Source organism: Hirundo rustica, chromosome 4 (assembly GCF_015227805.2).
Source record: "Hirundo rustica isolate bHirRus1 chromosome 4, bHirRus1.pri.v3, whole genome shotgun sequence".
NCBI classification, from domain to species: domain Eukaryota; kingdom Metazoa; phylum Chordata; class Aves; order Passeriformes; family Hirundinidae; genus Hirundo; species Hirundo rustica.
Genome location: NC_053453.1, coordinates 19,742,335 through 19,763,485, shown reverse-complemented (window position 1 = coordinate 19,763,485; position 21,151 = coordinate 19,742,335). Strand labels below are relative to the sequence as shown.

The window sequence follows — 21,151 nt, the reverse complement described above, 5'->3', positions numbered from 1 at the left end:
CCCTTCCTCTCCATAGTGTAGGACATTTTCAGGTAACAGATGCATCATGAATGAACAATGTATTCTTTCATGTTCAAGGGCTACACACAATTAAACAACAATAAAAATTAATAAACACTAACAAAGCCTTTTCTACTTATGTATTTACATTGCCACTCTTAACGGCTAGGAACCTTTACTCGTCCATCACCCTGCCAAAATAACTTAGTCAATATCCAGACTTCTTGAAGAATACTAAAAGAGAATATCGAGATTTTCACAGGGCCACTTGGAAGTCTCTGCATTGGCTACCTGAACCAGGAGGGCAGAGGACAGCAGGCACGCCAGATCTAACCTTCAAGCAGTCTCACTGTTAATATTACCTTCCCAATAAAGCTGACTTTGAGCGCACAGCCACATGCACACGCAGCCCTGCACCCTCACTGACAGGCTCTACAGCAGCTCAGCTGCACCTACAGCAACTCATAATCCTGTCACAAACAACTCAGAGGTTTTCATATATTGTTGCAAAGGAACCTCAGGGTATCATTTATTCATCTCCAGAAAAAGTTTCTAAGGTATTCAGAAGTGATCTGTTACAACAGTGCAAAATCACTGAGTCCTCTCAAAGCAGGTTAGATGTGTTGAGATTAGGATACAACCAGACTGAGTTTAGATATATGTGCTCAAACTAGGGAAAAGTTATCACTGGTAAGGCTTTGCACATTATTGCAATATACAGGAGAGTTTAAAAATAGCATATGTATCGAACCAAGAATGGTGTAAAGGTGTCTCTTTATGTTCTTATATCCTTCTCCATCTACTCTTTCTCAATTCTAATACCTCACCACGATTTAGAAAAACTCAGTAACAGCTGGTCAGAGCAGAGTGCTAATAATGCCCAGGTCATGGGTTCAATTCCTGTATGGGCCATTCACTTAGGAGTTGGACTCAATGATCTTCGTATAGCCCTTCCAACTCAAAATATTCTGTGGCAGATAGTAAGGCCTGCTTGGAGTCAGGTTCAATGCATGAACTTAAAAATTAGAAAAAATTAGAAATATATGTATGTTTTATTCCAGAAAATTTTCAAGTTCACGTTCCAACTTCTAAAATATAACTAAATATCTGTGAAAGTCTTAAAAACTTGCCATCTTAGAGAGATGATGAACACTAAACACACAAAAGAAATCCCTAGCTCTGCTCTGCAACTGCAGTGCAATGGCATGAGGGGCAAAAAAGATTAAAGAAAAATAAGTTGCAAATGCAGCACTTTTATGAATGCCATTTGCTTGGTGCTATTTCAGAAAATGAAGTTAATGAAGTATTAATGTCTTGTGAAAGATACTAGTAACTCTTCCGCCCAGTTATGGCGCTGGCATGGTAAAGACAATCAAGTTAGAGCCTAAACTTTGATGAGAAAGACCTTCTAAGATGCAGGCTTGAAGACATGCATTTGGTCTTTGGGCTATTCAGTTCTGTGTTGTCAATGATGCAACAAACAGCCACGACACAACTACATGGATTTGGACAACCTCATTGCACAGGTTATTTGTGAGGGTGCAGAGGAATATGGACAGCTAGTTTGTGACTCCAGATGAGGCTCAGCCTTGAAAGATAGTTATAAATGGCTAGGCAGAGCTTCTGTACTTTGCATTCTTGATCCAGACAACAAAAGTCTGTAAATCATATTTTAGATGACTAAATATACCATTTATGTGGATGTCAGTCTTTTCAGGTTTTCATAGCCTCTGAAGAGATGCATGAGGTGGTTACATAAACACAAGAAACAGATGTGATAAGAAAAGTGTGAGTATTTGAAAGACTCTAATGCTAAAGCACCACAGACCAACACTACTAGGTTGTATTATTATCTCTCCTGTATTTCTTAAGTCCTAACCTTTGTGGCTTTATAGGATACACATAGTCTGAGCACTTTGGTTCTTCAATTCTGTCTTTTACAAAGCACATACATCTACTTTAACGGGTACTTTGAAGCAAGAGTTCACCAGATATCTGGCTTAAACCAGCCCATAATCAGTCAGGCATACACACTAAAACAAGAAATTACTTAGATATACACTTAAAAATAGGGTACAGCAACTCTGACACTAAGCTTGCCAGATCCAGCAGTATCCTGACAAAACAAAAGCTTTAAATCCAATGTTTTACATTTACCTAAGTTAGACTGAAAACCTTGTTCTCTTTTCACCATATTCTACAGCCCGCATTTGAATTCTCATTTTAGAAGACTTAAATGAGGACCAATTAATTTTCTTTCTAGACAAGGGCATATTCTCATCTCTACTTCCCTCCATATTCAACTATTTATTTTTTCTTTCATATTTTCTTTTTCTTTGTTGTAAGCACAATCTGCAAGCACTACACAGCAAGTCAGTGAGCTGACAGTGCAGGGATGAACTAGAGATGCTTCTTCAAGCTGTGACAACCAACCAAAAAAACTATAAAGAAACTGCTGGCTGTTAGCAAGAGAAGCTGTTACATCAACATGTAGGAAAGGACGACTGTTACCTCATTATTTCCTGGATCTTTAAGTCGGAATTCCAGTTCTTTTCAATTCCAGGTACGTGGCCCATGCCAACAACACCAACTACAACAGCTGGGATATATTTTCTAGGTTCATCTGAGAAAAGAGAGATGGAAAGAAAGGAACGTATCTGTAAAAGAACTAATTTCAAGCTATAAATAAATAGGTAATGTGTGAGACTACAAAATTGATTTTTTCCAAAATATAGGGGCTTTTATTACCAGATACTGAAACACTGTTGTTACATACTCATCGCACCTACTGCCTCTTTCATTGAAAGTCTGAAAGTCAGCATGGTTTCTGTATTTTCAGGAATCATTTATTTAATAAATAGTCCTGGCCAGTGCTCATACTCCAGCCTCAAGGTGACAGGCTCAGCAGATGCAAGTTAAATTAACTTCTTTCCTTCTCTGTGTAGGTCATGCTTCTGCTGCTTATAAGGAACACCCCTGGTCTTTGCCATCTCCTGAACAGAGAACTTTCTCTGCCACTTTGGACAGTGGCACCTGGCACACAAGGTGTGTGGGCCTGATATTTCTAAGTCTGAAGAGATTTTAGCCTGCTAGCAGTGCTAACTTTTTCCCAAGGGAGACATTCTCAGGAAAGCTTCTTCTCAAAACAACCTTGGCAAAACAACTATCTTTTCCCAAAACAATCTTTCTCCAGGTGGTGTTTTGCTGTTTCTCTAGTTTCTCCAATGGGATTAGAGAGGTGTCGTTCCTATTCACCAATCATGTTAAGTCTGTATCGGAACACCTTATAAAAGGTGGTAAGAATTAGACAATAAAGTTTTTCTATACTCTTTGCCTTCTGAAACATTTGGAGTCTTTTGTCTTTCTTTCATGTCCAACAGCGATAAAGGTGTAACAAGATTTTGGCTCACAACTGGAGAACAATGCTTGAAACCACGCCGGTCCCTGTGAAGTTCACTGTTAGAGACCTGGCCTCAGCAACAGCAAACTCAGGCCAGTGACATCCAGCACTTAGACAGCTACATCAGACCAATGCAGCACGTGCCAGCTCTCACCCTCGCCTCCCATCTAGCATCCAAATTTCACAACACCCAAAATGTGGTTTCTGGATTTTCCCCAATGAAAAATATAGTACCATGCCACAATAAAAATAACTCTCAAAAAACATTCAAAGGAATAATGATCAGGCTGCTTTCCTATGGGGAAAATTCTACATAATACATAGATATAAAATACAAGTTCCACTGTTTTGCTTTAAATACCCATCGTTGACTTTTCCTGAAAAAAGAAAAAACGTGAAAAGCAGCTCACCTCAAAATGGAACAAAACTGTATTGAAAGCACTAGAACTATTATACATATTTACCAAATTGTTTTTTCTAAATTTTCTTTTTCTCAGTCTATTCTAGGTTTGCTCTAAATTAGAACTGCAACTACAACAGAAGTTCTGTACTATAGTGATGACAAGGACTATCCTAAGGTATTAAGTAAGAGGTAACATATTGCAGTACGTTTATCTATAGGAAGGGCATGCAGATCACATATGCCAGCAGAACACTTCCAAAGATTAGACAAATACTATTTTTCTATATGCCTATACCTTGATGAAACAGCAGAGTCACATATAATTATTACTCCCAGATCATCAAAGTTCCTAGCATCCCAATTTATAATTATAAAAAAACCTATGAAGAGCACTGAAATTAGAGAATTAACTCATCAAGAAATGAGTTCCTCAGCAGCCAGTGACAACAACGAATTTGGAGAGATGACGAGGCAAGCAAGACAGACGACTGTCCCATACTGTGCTGTCTGTCATACCAGATCCCTGTCTTTTGAAATAGTTGTCTAGCTAAGTAGTACTCTCCAGTTTAAAATAGCACAATGAGAAGGGAAACATAATTTAGAGCCTACTGCTCTGTGTGGTTTCAACAGAAGAGTAATACCCTTTTTTAATTTTTTAAGCATTGTCTCTTAAGTGACATGTGGCATTCATGAACAGAACATCCCAGATTTCCTGAGATCTGTACTTTGGACCAGTACACAAAGAACACCTTGCTGGATATAATCTCTGCTTAAAAATAATTACTTTCTGAAGCTCGAGGTAGTTCTATCTGCTTTGCTGCTTGCTTCAGCATGTAGGTCAAGTAAATATCTCGTTCGGAGACAATCGTTCGATGAAGATCAGGGAATTCTCCAATCATTTCTGCCATCATTTGTTCCAGTAAATCCTTCTGTTTGCATTTCTCCACATCATCTTTACTGAAAGAAAGTTAAGTTTTCTCAGTATCTGTTATGCTTTTAAAGGTCAACACACAAACTAATGAATAAAAACAATTGAGCGTTACACCTAAACATAGTCTACAGTTCTCCTCCCCAGTTTTCCTCTTCCGAAGGAAAATGATCTCCATAAACCTGTAAAACTTGATACCTAACAATGCCTCTACAGTGAAGGAAAGGGAAAGAAAAGAGGTCACTTGCCTTTAGCCAGTTCAACTGGATTTTCTCCCTTCCCACTTTAAAAGCTGACAATTCAACTCAGCCAAACCACTAGGGCTTCAAAGGCAGGAGTTACCATGGTGCCTCACTTTCAGTGTGTATTAATAAGCTTAGAAGAGCTTGCACACAGCTCTTCTGAGGAAGCAGATCTGATCACTGATCACACAGAGAGTCTACTTAAGGAACAAAAAAGGCACACTGTAATGCAAAGTCTGAGGGCATGGAAAAAGATCTGCATGTTCCTAGTGTCAATCACAGGGAAGTCGAAGTAATAAACCAATTTCCAGAACAGAAGAATAGCAAATGGGCAGGAAATGCAAAATAAGAATTGCAGGAGTAAATGTAATGAGCTTTTATTATTTTTATAGGTGCTGTAAACTCCTCTGCTGGCACCCCTGTCTACTAAAGAATGATGTCAAGCAGGCTTCCTTTAGTTTCCAAGTTGAGAGAACACTACAAACATCAGTAGGACAAGCTAAAGGGGAATGCCAGCTTTTCAACAGACCTAGAAACATCAACAGACTGACAATTTTGATGTTGAATTATTACTCAATTTTCCATGGAATCTCATGTTGATGTCTGGATGTGGAACTCTTAAGAACATACAAATTATTGTACTGAGGCCTTTACTCCCTCTTATTTACAATATCCACACACAGTGGTAGAAAAGATTTTATTTTTTAAGTATATTAGGAATTCTTCAGCACCTAATCTTATACTTCAGCTGGAAGTAATGCATTGAAGGACAATTAAAGGAAGACCTGACAAAAGATCAGAAAGACACCTTTCACTTCAAAAATACATATTATTGCACAATAGCTTGTATTTTCATCCTTCTCACTAACTTCAAATTTCATTGCATCAGGCTGGGTACCCTCATACTAAAGTCAAACTGAAGAACTGAATAATTCACCCCAAACATAACATATGGGGTGCTTATTCATACCTGATGGGGTCAGATAAGAAGCAAAGGCCCCAAGCAAGCTTGACTTTTTGCCAGAAGGAAAGTGCAGCAATTGCTCTCTTAAATGTAACAGGGATGGGTCGGTCACCGAGGTGGAACTTACAGAAAGGTACTTTACTGGCCTGAAAGAGAAGATACAAATAACTAGTCAACATTTCATACTGCAGCACAGCTCATTCTTATTAATGAGTGTTAAGGATTTACTGTGTTATACGGTATCTTAAAAGAGAGCAAGTAGTGTCATACTCCAACATAAAAAAATATTTTGGCTTCGCAGTAAATAAAATTTACAAAATTCTACTACGTTACTTCATAAAGGAATAACTCCACTCCACAATGCAGTAGGTATTACAGCAAAAAATAATAAATTGCCACACCCTTGAGGTTACTTGTACTGAAGCAGAAAGCCTCTGATTTTAACTACATAAGGTGACAATGGGGCTCAATATCTATCTGGGTCTGAATAAAGTCTGAGGTGAACCAACTGTCATCATTTTGCTTTCACCTAGGAATTGTCAGGATCATCAACCTTACAGTTGGTCATGGTAAAATATATTAAAGAAAGAGCTTATGAGACAATAACTGATGCCAAATACCATGTGATAATGTGAGACTTGGCTGTAGCTCACACTGACAAATTTTAGCACAGTACAGAATTTCTAGAAAATTCTTTCCTATGCATAGTTGTTTAAAAATTTCCAGCAATCGCTTTAGAATAGGAGAGTTATTTTTTTTTCCACTTAAAATGAGAAACACTTAAAATGTTTCTTTCTGGCCTAGAATTCTCAAGAAAATAAAATCTTGAAGAAATTTTCTTTTTATTAAGGATAAATACAACCAAATTATTCCTGACTGTTTATCAGCAATGTTCTCTCATATTTCCTTACTAGTACATAATTTACATAAAAATAGCAAGATACATTGTGCAAGATGGATACATACACAGAAAATACGAGTCCCAGTATTCCCAGAATAATAATAATAAAAAAGAGTACTATTTAGTTCCAGGTGTCACTGCTGGCAGTAGTACAAAAGGTGACATTAAAGGACCATACAGGACTAACAGACCCATCAGATATTTCACTTCCCCAATCTCTGTAGATGAATGGATCTCATTAATGCTTTAGAGCTGGTTTTCACAGCCTGAAATCCTGACATCACCAACAGTGGGACCAAGATCAATATTCAGAATTCAAAAACAATTATTTAAAAGAAACTAACTTATTACTGAAAACAAATGTCTTCAGAAATATCATCAGGAAAAAGCCTTATCATTTGAAGCATTTTTGGAATTGCTTTCCTACTGCTTATGTTTACAAATCTTTGTACCTTAACATACAGTTTGAAGTCAAAAAGGATTTTTACTACTTCACTAGCTTCAGCAGAGATACGGCCAGAGTGCTCTTTTCTAGGCAATAGCAAAATGGTTTTATTAGGTTCAGCTCTGGAAGCAAAAGGCCAGTAATCTGACCTCAGAAAAGCCATTTCGAGTTCGCACCTCTTTGAAAGCCTCCCTGAATTCTCCTCCTGGGGCCATTCCCAGCTGTTCTGTGATGTGAGCAGAAACCTTCAGAAGCAGCATTTGCATCAATCCAGACATGACTCCATTCTGGCAGAAGAGGAAGAAAAACGTGTAAAGAAATTAAGTCAACAGGCTAAAGAATGCACTGTTCACAGAAGTGAAAAAACCCATTAATTATTTTAATGAAGAAACAGCACCAAAGCTATATTTTGGAGCCAATTCACTGAACAATACTGCCCACATTTCAGCTTTCATCAGTTTACCTCACTGTGCGGCCAAAGTATTCCATCTTTCAACAAAAATGTACAGCAGGTTAAGGAAAAAAAGGACAGCCAGACTTATTTCAGTCTATTTACTCTGTCTGCTTGAAGAAAGTGTCTGAATAACTTAATGGTTAAACAGTTCATACTGTGCATTTCATTTTTCTTGACCTATCTGGATACAAAAAAATAAAGGGACCATAGCAGCATAATCCATTAAATGTACAGTGAATGCCGCATCCTAGAAATACTGAAGTGAATAGCCAGTGATCTAATCCCAGACATGACTACAATCGTGAAAAACACCAGGTTGAGGACTGGTTAGATGCAGAAACACAGAGAATCTAACATTGCACAAGAAATTGCAGTGTATGATTTCGGCACACAAGATCTTAAAAGAGACCTCACAGTCCTGAGTATGAGTCAGCCCCACAAGAAAACTGAAGGCTCTCTATTGCCTTTTTTTCAACTAGACTTAAAATCAAAGTTCTTCTCTTGAAAAAGGAAAGAATTCTTCTATGTATACTTAAGCAAAATTCTCCTTTCTTGACCTTTTAAAAAAAGAATGAAAATAACATCTCAAATCCGTCCCTTCTATGCAGCTCTGGCTGTCCTCAACAAGTAACTCTGATGATTAGGACTCAATGAATCAACATTACCGGTCCCAAAGTATCACCTGCACCTTGGTTACATATCTCCTCCAATTTGGCATCAGTCTTTAATTCTGCCAAAAGGGGCACTGCCCCTTCCCTCAACAAAAGCCGATTTCCTGCTATATCATCAGCTTCATACGACTGAAGATGAGACTACATAGGATAACCTGAGTTAATATTAACTGCTGGAAGTTACCAGAGAAAGGTCCTGGTCTCCATTCCTTGCTCAAATGACCCACCCTGTGGGTCACTGAGCCAGACCCAACGCTTGTGTGACCTCTCCAAAGGCTGTGGGTGGGTTTGTGCTGTTAAATGGAATCAAGAGTCACTGAGGACTAGAACGGGCAAAAGAGAGGGGTTATTTTCAAAGCCAATTGATTACCTGCTTTATCATACTACAAACTAGCAAACATGGAAGAATGTCAAGTGCTGGGCTTCTGGGGAGAGCCAAGGAAGAAACAGGAGGAAAAGAGTTTTCACAGCATCCCTGAGATCTAGTTAAAGAGCATGGGCAACAAAGGCTTCCAGAAGTTCAGAAAAGATACTCACAAAACATCCCCCCCAAAAAACTAGGATACTGCAGCCTGAGGTTAGTTGCTGGCTGATCTCTCCTTTAGGATTGATGCACCTGAAGTTGTATTTTTACACTGTGACAGGAAGATTCATTCTGTTGGCTAACAGAAGGATGCATCTTTGAAGTATTTCCGAGTTGTCTGTACTCTTAACCTGCATGACACTTAGTGTCTGCCATATTTGTTTAGCAGGAAGGAGATAAAGGGTGACAAGCATCTGTATGTAACAGCAACCAGCAACAACTGGCCAGCTAGATACTGTCTGGGGATAAAGACAAAAATGTACAAAACATGATGAGACCAAAACAGTAAAGGAGGTTATTATCTATACTAGATTATTCAGTGTTGTATAAAGGAAAGCCGATCACAAAAGAACATTAAATCCTGAGTGGATGGCAATAACTTCGTAGGTTAGATGCAACAGCCATAAATAAACATAGCAATGCACGAGTGTAAAGAACTTTAACTGCACAGGCAGAGAGATGCAAAGCTATTAGCACACAGGAAAGAGAAAGCAAACCACCAATTTTACCAGCTCAGTGCTCAATAGCAGTCAGAAAGCAAGAAGAATAAGAGGGATTACCGGGAAAGGAACAATAGCAAAACATGAAAGCACTGCTGTAGAATCTTTAGCAGACTCCTGCCTTGAAAACAAGATTCTTCCATTAGAAAATGTGCAAAGAAATACCAAACATATGAGAAGATGTTAAAAATACTAAATACTCGTGAAGCTTAGGAAAGGATGACTGAGGGAAGATGCACTATTGGACACACAACTAGCATAGAGACAGTGAAAAGGGCAGGAAGAGAGCAATACCCAGGCAAAGAATGCTTATACAATGGATGGAAACACAGCCTATGCAGGGGGCCTTGGAGCTACTCTGGCTGCATAACAACTCACAGATCTAGCACAAGTGCAGAAACAAGCCATGTGTACTTTCATTCGCAATTCTTTTAAAAACCCTAATTCCCATTAAGGGAGGCAGCACAGCCTTGACACCTGGAGCCTGGAAATGGCTTTCTTACTCCTGCAAGACCACTGAAGGTTGGACTTTAAAACACAAGTGAAGGTAGCAAGTGAATAGCAGCATGCTCCTGTCCATACGGATGTACCTGTCACAAACCAATTCATGTTATATCCATTTTATTTAAGAGGACTATCCCTGTGGGTTACCTAAATATGGAGGGTTGTATTACACAGTGCAAAAGGTGAGCTGTTTTCACTAGCCAGAACCAACATTACAATATATTCCTCCACAGGTAGCTTCAGACAAAAAGAGGTTAAGCTATGGCTCACTAGCTCACTCTCTCTTCTGTCCCCAGAGCAAGGTTTCTCAACTGCCCCTCCGTACCAAGAGTAGCAATCTTACAGCCACCAGGAGCAATGCAGCAAAAAACCAAGCCCTACTCAAACTATCACAGGGCCATGGTATGGACACAGGAGGGAGAGCAGAACCAGGGAGAAGATAAGAGAAAACCTGTCTTACCAGTTTGATTTAAGCCAACTGTTACTGCACATCTCCAAGTCATCCACATTTGAGCCAGATACCAGTCTACATCATGCTGCTTTGCTTAATGGAAAGCAAACAGGTTTTTCTCTGCAAACAACTGTAAGGGTTTTGAAATTCAAGGAGGAACTAAAGGAAGTCTGATTTTAACCTGCAGCACTTACATGATAAGCTGTGGATGCCAGTGACCAATGGGTCAAATATGTATGTTTCATGTTAACATTCTGCTCAGTTTCCAGCTTCAATTAAGAGCAATTAAGTCTGATTTTAGTGTTTAATATTTAGGTAAGTGATTATAAAAAGACACCATTTGGGCTTTCTTTCCTCATTTCCAAACTCAAGCATGAAAGTTGAAAGCAACTTTGACTTTTAGTGTAGCTTTTGGGCCTGTCTCATTTCAATGAGAGGTGGCAATTAAGGCACAACTAAGCAACTTACCAACTGCTCCATTGGCAAACTGACATAATTTGGCATGAGACAGTTGGGCTGCTCTTCCTGGTTTTCCCTATATAATTCATGCTGTTAGTGGTTTGAAGGGGAAAGGCTGGGGGATTTTTTGGTTGAGACCACAGATAGAGAAATACATTCTTTAGAAGGCCCAATGTTCAAATATTATTTGTATTATTCCTGCAAATAAAGTAAAGGAGACTAATACTGAGCTGCAAGAATAGGAAGGATCCTTGCAGTATTCTCTGGCTTTGGAACCAGTAGAGTCTGTGTTTTCTACTGTCTGCACACAAGATCACTTCAAGCCCTGGTAGGAAGTGGTAACTGCAAAGCTGCCAACATGAATTTATATCACAGAGAGAAAAAAAAAAAGTCTGCTATTTTGTTTTCATTGTCCTTTTCCTCTTAACACAACGCAAACTATTGCACTTAGCTTTGATGTAATGAAAAAAAAAAAGTTTCTGTGCCTGTTCACAAGGTCAGAAGCCCCCAGCTATGCTGCTCCAGTTGTGAACATGCATTTTGGCTACATGCATCAGAATAATCCACCTAAGAAAACAGAAGCAGCAATTCATGCAAAATGCAAGTGTTTTGCAGTGTCTTTTCCTTTGATAGGGCATAAATAAAGGAAACAGGAAAGACAAATTATTACCTAACTCTGCAGGTCAGAGCTGCTGCTCTGAGAGCCTGTGTGTGAGCACACACTGCGTAGCTGCACGCCACTGCAAGTGCTTCTGCATGCATGCAGATTATATTCCTATGGGGGAGTAGTCCTGGGAATTCCCCAATTACATCAATAAAGCAATTCCAATATGCAGTTACCACACAATCGAAATAACAATCTATGAATTTCTTCATCCAACTGGACACTGGAACTCTTCTTACTATTGCCCACGCACTGCCATTCAAACCAAGTGTCCTGCCATTTTAAGTCAACTTTGTGTTGCTTCACTGTGCCTAGCTTAAAATTACATAAATGCAAGCTAGCTAGGTGGAAGTGAAAAAATACAGGACTTTTTTTTTGCACACACATCCAGACATGTCCACATCAAACTGCCAGAGTAGTCATAATTTGAATAGGATCCCACACTTTTTAGCCCAAATTTTTTTAAATTCCCCCTTCAAGGCCTATTGTCAATTAGAAACTACTCAAAAGACAAGTGGATAGGTAGGAATAAAAGAGCAGGAATTAAAGAGCAACACACTAGGATGAAGAAGGAATCCTGCTAAACAGAAAATAACAAAATTAAGTGCTCTTTAAATAGTTGTGATACAGATGTAGATTGCAGTAATGTATTAGCAGAGCATTACAATCACAAAGTTAGACTTGTGTTTTGCAAATGGAGCAGCTGTTAAATGCAGGATTCCTGTCAAGGTCAACAATTTGCCCATTGTGAAAAGAAAGTCCTCAATGCTCCATCTGAAAACAGAAAAAATATCCAAACCTAACTTTGCCATTGTAATAGTACTCTCACCTACATCAACAGCATTAGGTTCCCAGCTGGCAGGAACACTGGTTCTGACTGCAATTTGACAAATTGCTCTTAACATAAAGTGTTAATTATCACTGTAGCAATCATACCTGCTTTATAGCTTGTTGAAGTTTTTCCAGATTTATTTCTTTGGCTTCTTTAAGTAATGTCTTTTCATCCATCTTTAACATAGAAACTCTGTACTGGCACAGTTCCACCACAACTACATCAGGCTGCACTTCTTGTATTGTCTGAAAAAGATGAATTTATTTATACTGCTTTAGAAATGAATAAACAGAAATGCAGCCAATATCAACACCTTAAAGAGAAAAGGGACCTTAAAAGCACATTCCAACAATCATTTCAATTAAAAAAAAACAGCAGAAGAGTAAATAAGAGTTCTCCAAATAACCTATGCATTATATAAAAATACCAAGGAAGGTGACAGCAAAATGTCTTAGTTACTGGATGCTTTGGGCCAGGATAACGGTGAACATATCGTGCTGGGGAGGGGAGCAGGGAAGAAACGCTTCAGGTCACACTTTTCAGATTCACAAAATTAATCTGACTGTACTCTGTGGCATTTTGCAATATGAATTAGAATACACTTTGTACCAGAATTGCCAACCCTGGTTCTTACAAGATTCCTCCCCCTCTAGCTCCTGAATAAAGCCGCTCTTAAATGCAGAGTTTGCAGGAGGTGCAGTATGAAATAGCCCCTTACTTGCACTAGGGCTTCAGATCTACCTGCAGCTTGAGAATGGAATTCAAGTTTTGTGCAGCATGGTTTTACAGCCAAATACTACCCAGACAACGTAAACTTCACTAGTGAGATTTCTACTTTAAAGCACTGGCGCTGTATCTGCCTTTTTTATTGAAGGGCAAATCAAAATATTTGAGCAATGTAATGCATCAAAATTATTACTATGCCTCTCATAACATGTCTGCCTCTCATCCCATAGTGCTGTTAGCCCTCCAACAGCCAACTAGAAAAAAGAGCCTGAAGGTTGTAGCACAAAAGCGAGTCAGAACTGGACTCTGTGCTACTTAGTGCTAAGTTGAAACATTATAAAGATGCTGCTCAAAGGCTCACACTGAGTATTTACCTTTACTACATCCTTTTTGCTGCTGTCACTGAAGTGGGCTGTTCCAACCACATATACTTTAGAACCATCCTCAGCATCAAGCTCAGTCACAGTGCTTGGTAAAGCAGGCCTTTTCTGCCTCTTTTTTAACTTCATGTCCAGGAGGATTTTAAATGCATCTGCATCAGCTATAAATGTAAAGAAAAATAGAGAAGAAAAGCACACATGATATAAAGTGCAGGTAAGTAAGACAGAAAATAAAAATGTTGCCACTAAACAGCAGAGCAGAGCTAAAAGGCCATTGATTTACCACTGTAATCTTACATTCAATTCTGAAGCTACATCATTGAGAGTGCCATCACTGGAGAAGCTGCCTCCAAGCATGGGTCTCAGTCCAGGTTTCCTACCCTGTGGACACTGGGACAGGTTGTCCACGCAGTTCAGTAAGGGAAAGAGAGAAGCTGTGTGGCAGGTGAGGTGGACAGAGAAGCAAAGAATACTTAGAAAAGGTATACACTAAATTAGAGGAAAAAAAAAAAAGAAATAAAAAGAGCATTTTTAAAATTCTAAACCCGAAGTGTTTCATTTTGGGATTCTTATCTATATAAACGATAGCAACACATGGACACTGGTGTGACTATGATGGCAAAGTCACTTGCACATATTGGCTTATACAGGATACCTACAGCACCAACCTTAGCCTTTTCTGTGACTAGCACACCAGGGATCAGTACACAGAGGAAAATTAAACCTCCAGAGGTATTTAGGTCAGGAATCCAATCATCCTTCCCTAGATTCAACAACTATTTAAGATCAAAATGGTACAATGTGAGTTTGGCTCCTCTGTGTCAAGCTTGATGTATGGAAAACAGGAGGATCTATCAGCTCCGTCACAGTTGCTCATTAAATGCTAGATAGCCTCATTGACTGAGACAGAGAAGCTTTAACTCTACAGCAATGAGAAATTAAAGTCACTTTGAATGAGTCAACTTTAAGCTCTAATGCATCTTAGAGAAAAAAGCATCAAGCAGGAAAGCAGAGTTTTGTTTCCAACCAACTCTCTTTCTCTGGCAAGCTGCTGCACAAGTTAGCAGAGGTCTCAAGGGGTCTCCAGAAGCCTGGAATAGGATCATAAACCCAGGGGAAAAAAAATAGATTAGTGAACAGTTTGTAGGCAGGATGTCAAAGATGCAGATAAATTACAGCCTCCTACTACACATTCATTTTACGAATCTGGTTTAACTGTGTGGCTCTGGCCCCAGTTCTGTCCCACAAATACTTTTAAGACTTTGTGTAAAATAACACAAACAACCCCAAACCAAAAACAAACAAACAAAACTCCCACCAAATTAAAAGAAAATCAACCAAACAAAAGAGAAAGCCCAAACCAAAAAAAAAAAACCCAAAAAAACCAGAAGCAACCCTTCAACATCCTTCTTAGCAATTTAGCAACCTACTACTTTGTGGTCAATACCCAAGAACACGGTGTGCTGCAATCAGTACTGTCTGAGCTATGATAATGTTGCTGCCAAAACAAACGGTGATGCTAAGGAGCAGGTAAGAAAAACATGACTGAAAGAGGAAGAAGAGGTAAGGCTGTTGCATTTGTAGCACTCGGTCACACAGTTATAAAAGCAGCCACAGCAAATCAACAAAAACCCACCTAAGTAAATATCCCATCTCCCACTATGGTCAAAAGTGGATGCCTAAGGGAGAATATAATACATGGGGAAGTTTGTGTGTGATACCCGTCTCAAATACTTTCCTAGCCTAGAGCCACTGGTTGAGATTCCCCCAGCTGAAAGTGGTTTCTACATATTTGGTAACCCTTAAAGGGTGTAATTTCTATTTATTTTTCAATATTTCACCTCACAAATATACTCAGTACTGGACTGAATAATGTTTCATGTGAAGAAAAAAATGCAATAATGGTACAGTACCAGATGTTATAATTTAAGGACACAAGGAAAGCATTCTCAGGAGCAGCTATGGTTTTTAATTGAACCAGCTTTTATATCTGGAGAAAAAAGCAACCTTAAAAATCAATCTGCTTCTTTAGGTCTGCAGACACGTTCCATAGCTTTAGTCACGGCTCTGTTTGCTCCCTTGAAAGCTGAGATCCCTAGGAAATATTCAGCAGTGTTGCTGTTACACACTAATTTGCTCTAAGATGGTTCAGAGCCTATTATTTGCCAGAAAGCACAATCTAAATGTTCCTATGGTTATAAATGAGCACTGTTTACATCAATATCACAACACTGTATCAATATACATAAAGCAAATCCTAAGAAGCCTTTGTTTTTTCCTCTTGAGAAAGAAATGTCTGTCATTATCTGATCTTACCGATAACAGGAAAGAAAAGATACTCTTCCTGGGCTTCACAAGACAGTTATGGTTGGAATACTTCTATTGCCACATCCTGCAGGCTTGCCAAAACATTATCATGCTAACATGGGCAAGGCATTCCACTTGGGACAACTGATCAACATCATATCACTAGATGCCAGGCTGTCAAATCATACACTTATGCATCACTGGCTTAGAAAGCAGTAACTGAGCTTAAAACAATAGCTCAGTGTATCTATTCAATCTAAAAATATTTACTTTTGAAAGTATGGGATCAGCAAACTGACAGTCAATATATCATTGCTCTTTCTAAATTGGATTTACACAACTGGGCCTTGAAACAAATCAAGAGCAGAGTAAATCAGCTACGATTTCATTAGCATCTCCCTTTTTTGCTAACAGCCCCGTCCATTTTAGGTAGGGAAAAGGCAAGGACATTTAGTTTAATACCCTTCTGGTATGATACACCCTCCCCAGTCAAACCAGAAACATACAGATATTCTGCGATACACTTGACGTTTCCTTAGGGCCATCTTCTGGTGCATCAGAGGACGACATTGGATCTGCAGCAGCCTGTATGAAACAAATTCAAAAGGAGGCTGGGAATTATAATGAAATGTTTTAATCTTTCCCTTTGTGAGTTTACTCAGTTTGAACCTACTGATAATATTCAAGCAAGTAAATAATTTAAGCAGTGTCACAGTTCAAAAACAGCTGTGATTTTACAGCTCTTTTTTTTCCCTAGCTGCCTGAGTATGATAAAGAATATATTAAAAACTAATTACTACATGCTTATTTTAGGAGATAATATTTATACCTGACATGGAGTTTTAAAATAAATGGGATTCCAGAGAAAATGAACAAATTTATCTCTAACACTACAACAGCACTTTCTGTGTTGAAAACGAAAATTTGCACTGATTATTTTATACCATTTGACTCAACTACCAGTCAGCATTAGTCTGCCAGGAGTCTGACAAAGTTAATCAGTATTCACAAGACTAAACACATTCATTCTAGAAGAGTCAGGCCAAGTGTTTGTTGGAATAAGGCAATTACACAAAATGCACATCAAATCTTAGAAAGTTCATGTGCATGAAGACTTTATACATATCAGAAATCAAAGTCAAAAAGGATACAAGGCATCTGCAGAGTTTTGCTCTCTAAGGGAACAGAAGACAATTGAAAAACTTCCCAAAGACTGACTCTTAGATATTATCCCTCGAAGTATATGATACAGGTCTTTGGCTAACAAAAACCTTTCTTATTTTTAATTAACTGGCAATTTTCAAAACTTGTGTCTAAAGTTCAAACAATTCCAGTCATTCAGCTAATATCATTCAAGCCAGAGAGGCCGAGTTAGTGCAGAAAAGACTCAGAAGTAAGGGAAGGCTAAATTATAAACTACCTTTAGGCAATTACCTTAACTCAAAGTTTAATCAGGATGATTACTGGAAGAATTTGGAATTTCTGAACAATATTAAGTCAAAAAGTTAGAGATGGGATGAGAATCCGTCATCTTTTAAGTACTTTCCAAAGGAAAGACAGTATTAATTAGTCAGCAAGCAGACAGCCAACCTCTCCTGATGGATGTCAGCTTTTTAGCGAAAATTACTGGTTTATTTACTTTATACTTAACCTGGTAAGGTTTAAAGCAAGGCTGTACAAAGCACATCCAATTGTTAAGAGCTTTCTACAAGAGTATTTTCTTCTTGCATTCTATTATGCCAGTCAGGAATTTTGAGAAAATAAATCCTGAATGTCTTATCATGACTTCACAGAAGACAAGGAAAATTTTTTGATACATTTCATAGAGTAAGCTCAAAAAGTACAACAGCTTTACAGTGCAAAGTTTAAAATACAGCAATATATCATCCTTTCACTACAAAGCAAAAGTCTGTTCATTTACAACTGCGAACTGCAATTACACTGCAAATTGCAATTACATTCACAAATCTAATTTAACACCAGCTCAGCTTTTGATCACAACATATGGCTTGACTCTACTGCTTGCATACGTTAAGTCTAGTCATAGTAATATTTTGGAAAAAATTATCCATCTGTAACATACGGAATTAATCCTGTCACTTATGCTGGCTTTGTCATCACAACATCACAACACTGCAATGGGAACAGCACAAAGCCAACAAATTAATAATATGTTGTTCTTTTTTTTTTTTCATTAACAGGAAAAAAGAACCAGCATTCTTATACTTCATAGGATAAAAATTTCCTGAGCTTCATCTATTATACCAGAAAAAGGTTTTGAGATATATGGATATGAAAGAAGAAGAAAAGGAACAGAAAGGACAGAAAAAGCATCTCAGTTTAATTTGGCAAGGAACTTCAGCCATGTACAATGAGATTATTTCTATATAATCAATTTCTGTAATTTACTCACAAAACCTTTTTCTTCCTAAAGGTTTAATCTCGTATTAGTCTATTTTACGCAATTCCTCAGTTGCAAGTAGAATAACAGAAAAGACCCACTTTAGCTTTTGCAGCTGGAGAGAAAGAGAACCTGAAAAGAACTTAAATGTATCAAGAATAGTAGCATTCAGCTCTCCATCCCCATTTTAAAAGGGGTCTCACAATGGCATTCTCAGCCCTAAGACTTTACAGAACTTGCCCAAGAATAAGTGAAGAACCTGGCTGATTCAGTCTTGACCTTCCCTGCAATTGCACTGAGATACAAACTTCATCTGCAAGCCCTACCTCAGGCTGTTGTTCCTCTTGCATTCCTGCAGCGTAGGCTTATTTTCACCAACCACACAAGAACTGCAAGAAGTAAAAAGAAATGGGAGAGAATTAAAAATTAATGGCATAACCTGGAATATTTGCTCAAGAACTGTCAGGAAAAAAAAAAAAAAAAGTGTCTCAAGTCTCTAACAAAGGTTGAAGTAATAAAAGCAGCAAACAAATGTCACCTCTTCAACTCTACTGCCATTAAAAGAACTACAACAAACAAATAGCAACTCCCCAGCAGTAGGTAAAACTAGCCTGTTACAGTAGAGTTCATGAGGTGACTCTAAAGCCAAAGCACAGTTACTGCAACAGCAAAAATCCTGCTCAGCTTAATCAGTAGTTCTGTCTTGTCCATACGAAGTACATCAAGAGTGGGTGTTGGCAGATTTTAGGAATCATCTATATTTCTAGGGCTTCATGGCTGCACAGAATATGGGAGCAGTCATAATCTTAATATTCAACTATAGTCATACATATTGTTTAATCTGCATCATGTGACCACATATATTTATAAATATGCCAGAGTCAAAAGATCAGTCAGCTAGTATCTGTGTGACAAACCCACGAGACTAGGTTTTCAAACCTTTAGTGAATGGTTTCTATGTTTAACAATAGGGGTGAAGGAATCCTGAAAGTCCAAAGTTCTCCCTGAAGCTGGCAGAGTGCTGTGATTGGACTTGAGTGGTGCTGTGAAGCAATTACACAGGACATTGAATGCATGACTAGTGCTCATTCTGCTTATATTTAGTGCCATCTCACTAATATTGAATCATTCAAAGTGCTGCTTCTTTACTACAGCATTTTGGGCTACCTCGATTTGACCTATTTCATAATGCATGTGAACAGTGTTTTATTTTATTAAATAAAGAAAAAGCAATCCTGAACAACTTACTCACAGAATACATTTGCAGTCCTGCTCTGAGGAGTGGACAGACAAGTTTGACTCGTGCCCTGTCAGGTGAGGCTGGAGAAAAGCTGGCTGGCATCTGGGTAACAGTATACTTCAGCACACAAATGTGATGGCAAGCCTCTCCATTCCCCAGATACAACAGACTCCTGCAGCCAGATTAGCACTCTGCATTCTGGTGTCTAGAAAGCCATTTTGCTTTCTAGCTTTGCTTAAAATAAGTTTCTTTAAAAGAGCATTTGCCTGGGCAGTATGAAGCGAGTGTAATTCTGTCTACTGGCACATCACCCTCCATGCAGCAGAGGGATTTCAGGAATTTGTGCCTTCTTGCTGTCCACTGCTCCTGGTCAGCCAGCAAACCAGAGGTCACAGCTGAAGGTTGGGCAAGAAAAAAGTGGGATGGCCAAGATCCTGGCTTCTACATGATCTCTGCAGCAAAATCCCTGTGAAACCCAACAGAGACCCGCAGCTTGAGCAGGCAACAGCTACAGACACAGCACCTGAGCTGTGAGGCAAATACCCCATTAAAACAAAAAAACACACACTGCACACAGTCCAAGAGGTTCATTAAAACAAACTTCAAAATAAGCACTCCAGTGGTTTTGCTACAAGGCTCAATATAATTTAAAAACCAGGACCTTCCTGCCTTCCAAGGAGTCAAGTCAAGGAAACCTGGATGTCAGAGTAAGCTGAAGTGGCAGGTGAAGCTGAACTGCTCTTCTGCTTCAATATTTCCATAATTTATGAGTAGTGTGGACAGATCTAAAGCCGCACGGCAGAAAGAAACCCCTGCCTTGAGACCTGCAACCTGACTGGGACACACCAGCCCCCAGACACCTCACTCCAGACAGTTTGTTGGTTTTGTGGGCTTAAGTAAACTCAGCGCCTCTTTTTATCCTGTCCTGTCTCTGATAGACTGGTTCGACTACTTGTTGACTTAGACAGTAAACCATACTGGAAAGCAAGCTCAATTAAAAAAAAAAACAACAAAACCTCACCTTTTCCCCCACAGTCTACCAAGGTATTTTTAGTTCAGATGATCAAACAGCTGCAGGAAGAACTGCAGCCTCAAAACTTGAGGAACAGCATGAAGTGGAGATGCTGAAACCAACTGCCCTCTGAGAAAATACTTGCTCAGCTACAGCATCACTCAGAGTGTACCAATACTCTGATGCTCAGCTCTGGGCTTGGTTCTCAATCAGTTTGTGTGCAAAATACCACATTGTTTTTCTGGCAGTGCATCAGCTGGCCCTAAATACAACCTAAAGTTCTAAACTTGACTAAGGCCTGCTGGCATTTTAAATCATGTCTCTTATCTGCAGAGCGCTCTTCAAAATAATGAATTGAAAGTTTTGCTTAAAGAATAGACTCCTATACAGAAGCACTACATGGTGTTTCTTCCCACCAAGTGACATTTTAAAAAAACCTCATCCCATTCTCACCACTAACTAATTAATATGTCTGACGCTGGTGAGGGTTGGGGGGAGGGATCTTCTTTGATGTTTACTCATGCTAACTAGCACCAGTTTTTGACTGACCTATACCTCTGGAGAAAACAAAGGTTATGTTTTCTCCAAAAACAAAACCAAAAAAGGCTGTTTGTTTCCATCTCCAGACTCTGCAGGGAATCCATGAACAATACTTCCATGGCCAAATGAGAGAATTCGCAGCCA

The 21,151-nt window shown here is 38.8% G+C and overlaps 1 protein-coding gene across 4 annotated transcripts in view; it reads right to left on the bottom strand.

The window, feature by feature from the left end:
* The window catches only part of TRABD (TraB domain containing), a 33,433-nt gene that overhangs the window by 3,353 nt on the left and 8,929 nt on the right, over window positions 1-21,151 (bottom strand). For 2 of the 4 annotated variants that reach the window (XM_040063176.2, XM_058420412.1), the window contains exons 2-9: window positions 18,542-18,604; window positions 16,321-16,399; window positions 13,502-13,668; window positions 12,506-12,646; window positions 7,460-7,570; window positions 5,944-6,083; window positions 4,588-4,760; window positions 2,512-2,623 (exon numbers count right to left, since the gene is read on the bottom strand). In XM_040063176.2, the coding sequence (XP_039919110.1) occupies window positions 2,512-2,623; window positions 4,588-4,760; window positions 5,944-6,083; window positions 7,460-7,570; window positions 12,506-12,646; window positions 13,502-13,668; window positions 16,321-16,399; window positions 18,542-18,565 (947 nt within the window). In that variant the 5' untranslated portion in view covers window positions 18,566-18,604. Of the gene's footprint in view, window positions 1-2,511; window positions 2,624-4,587; window positions 4,761-5,943; window positions 6,084-7,459; window positions 7,571-12,505; window positions 12,647-13,501; window positions 13,669-13,804; window positions 13,997-16,320; window positions 16,400-18,541; window positions 18,605-21,151 lie in introns of those variants that run through there. The other 2 variants (XM_040063177.2, XM_040063178.2) reach the window with 2 other exon arrangements.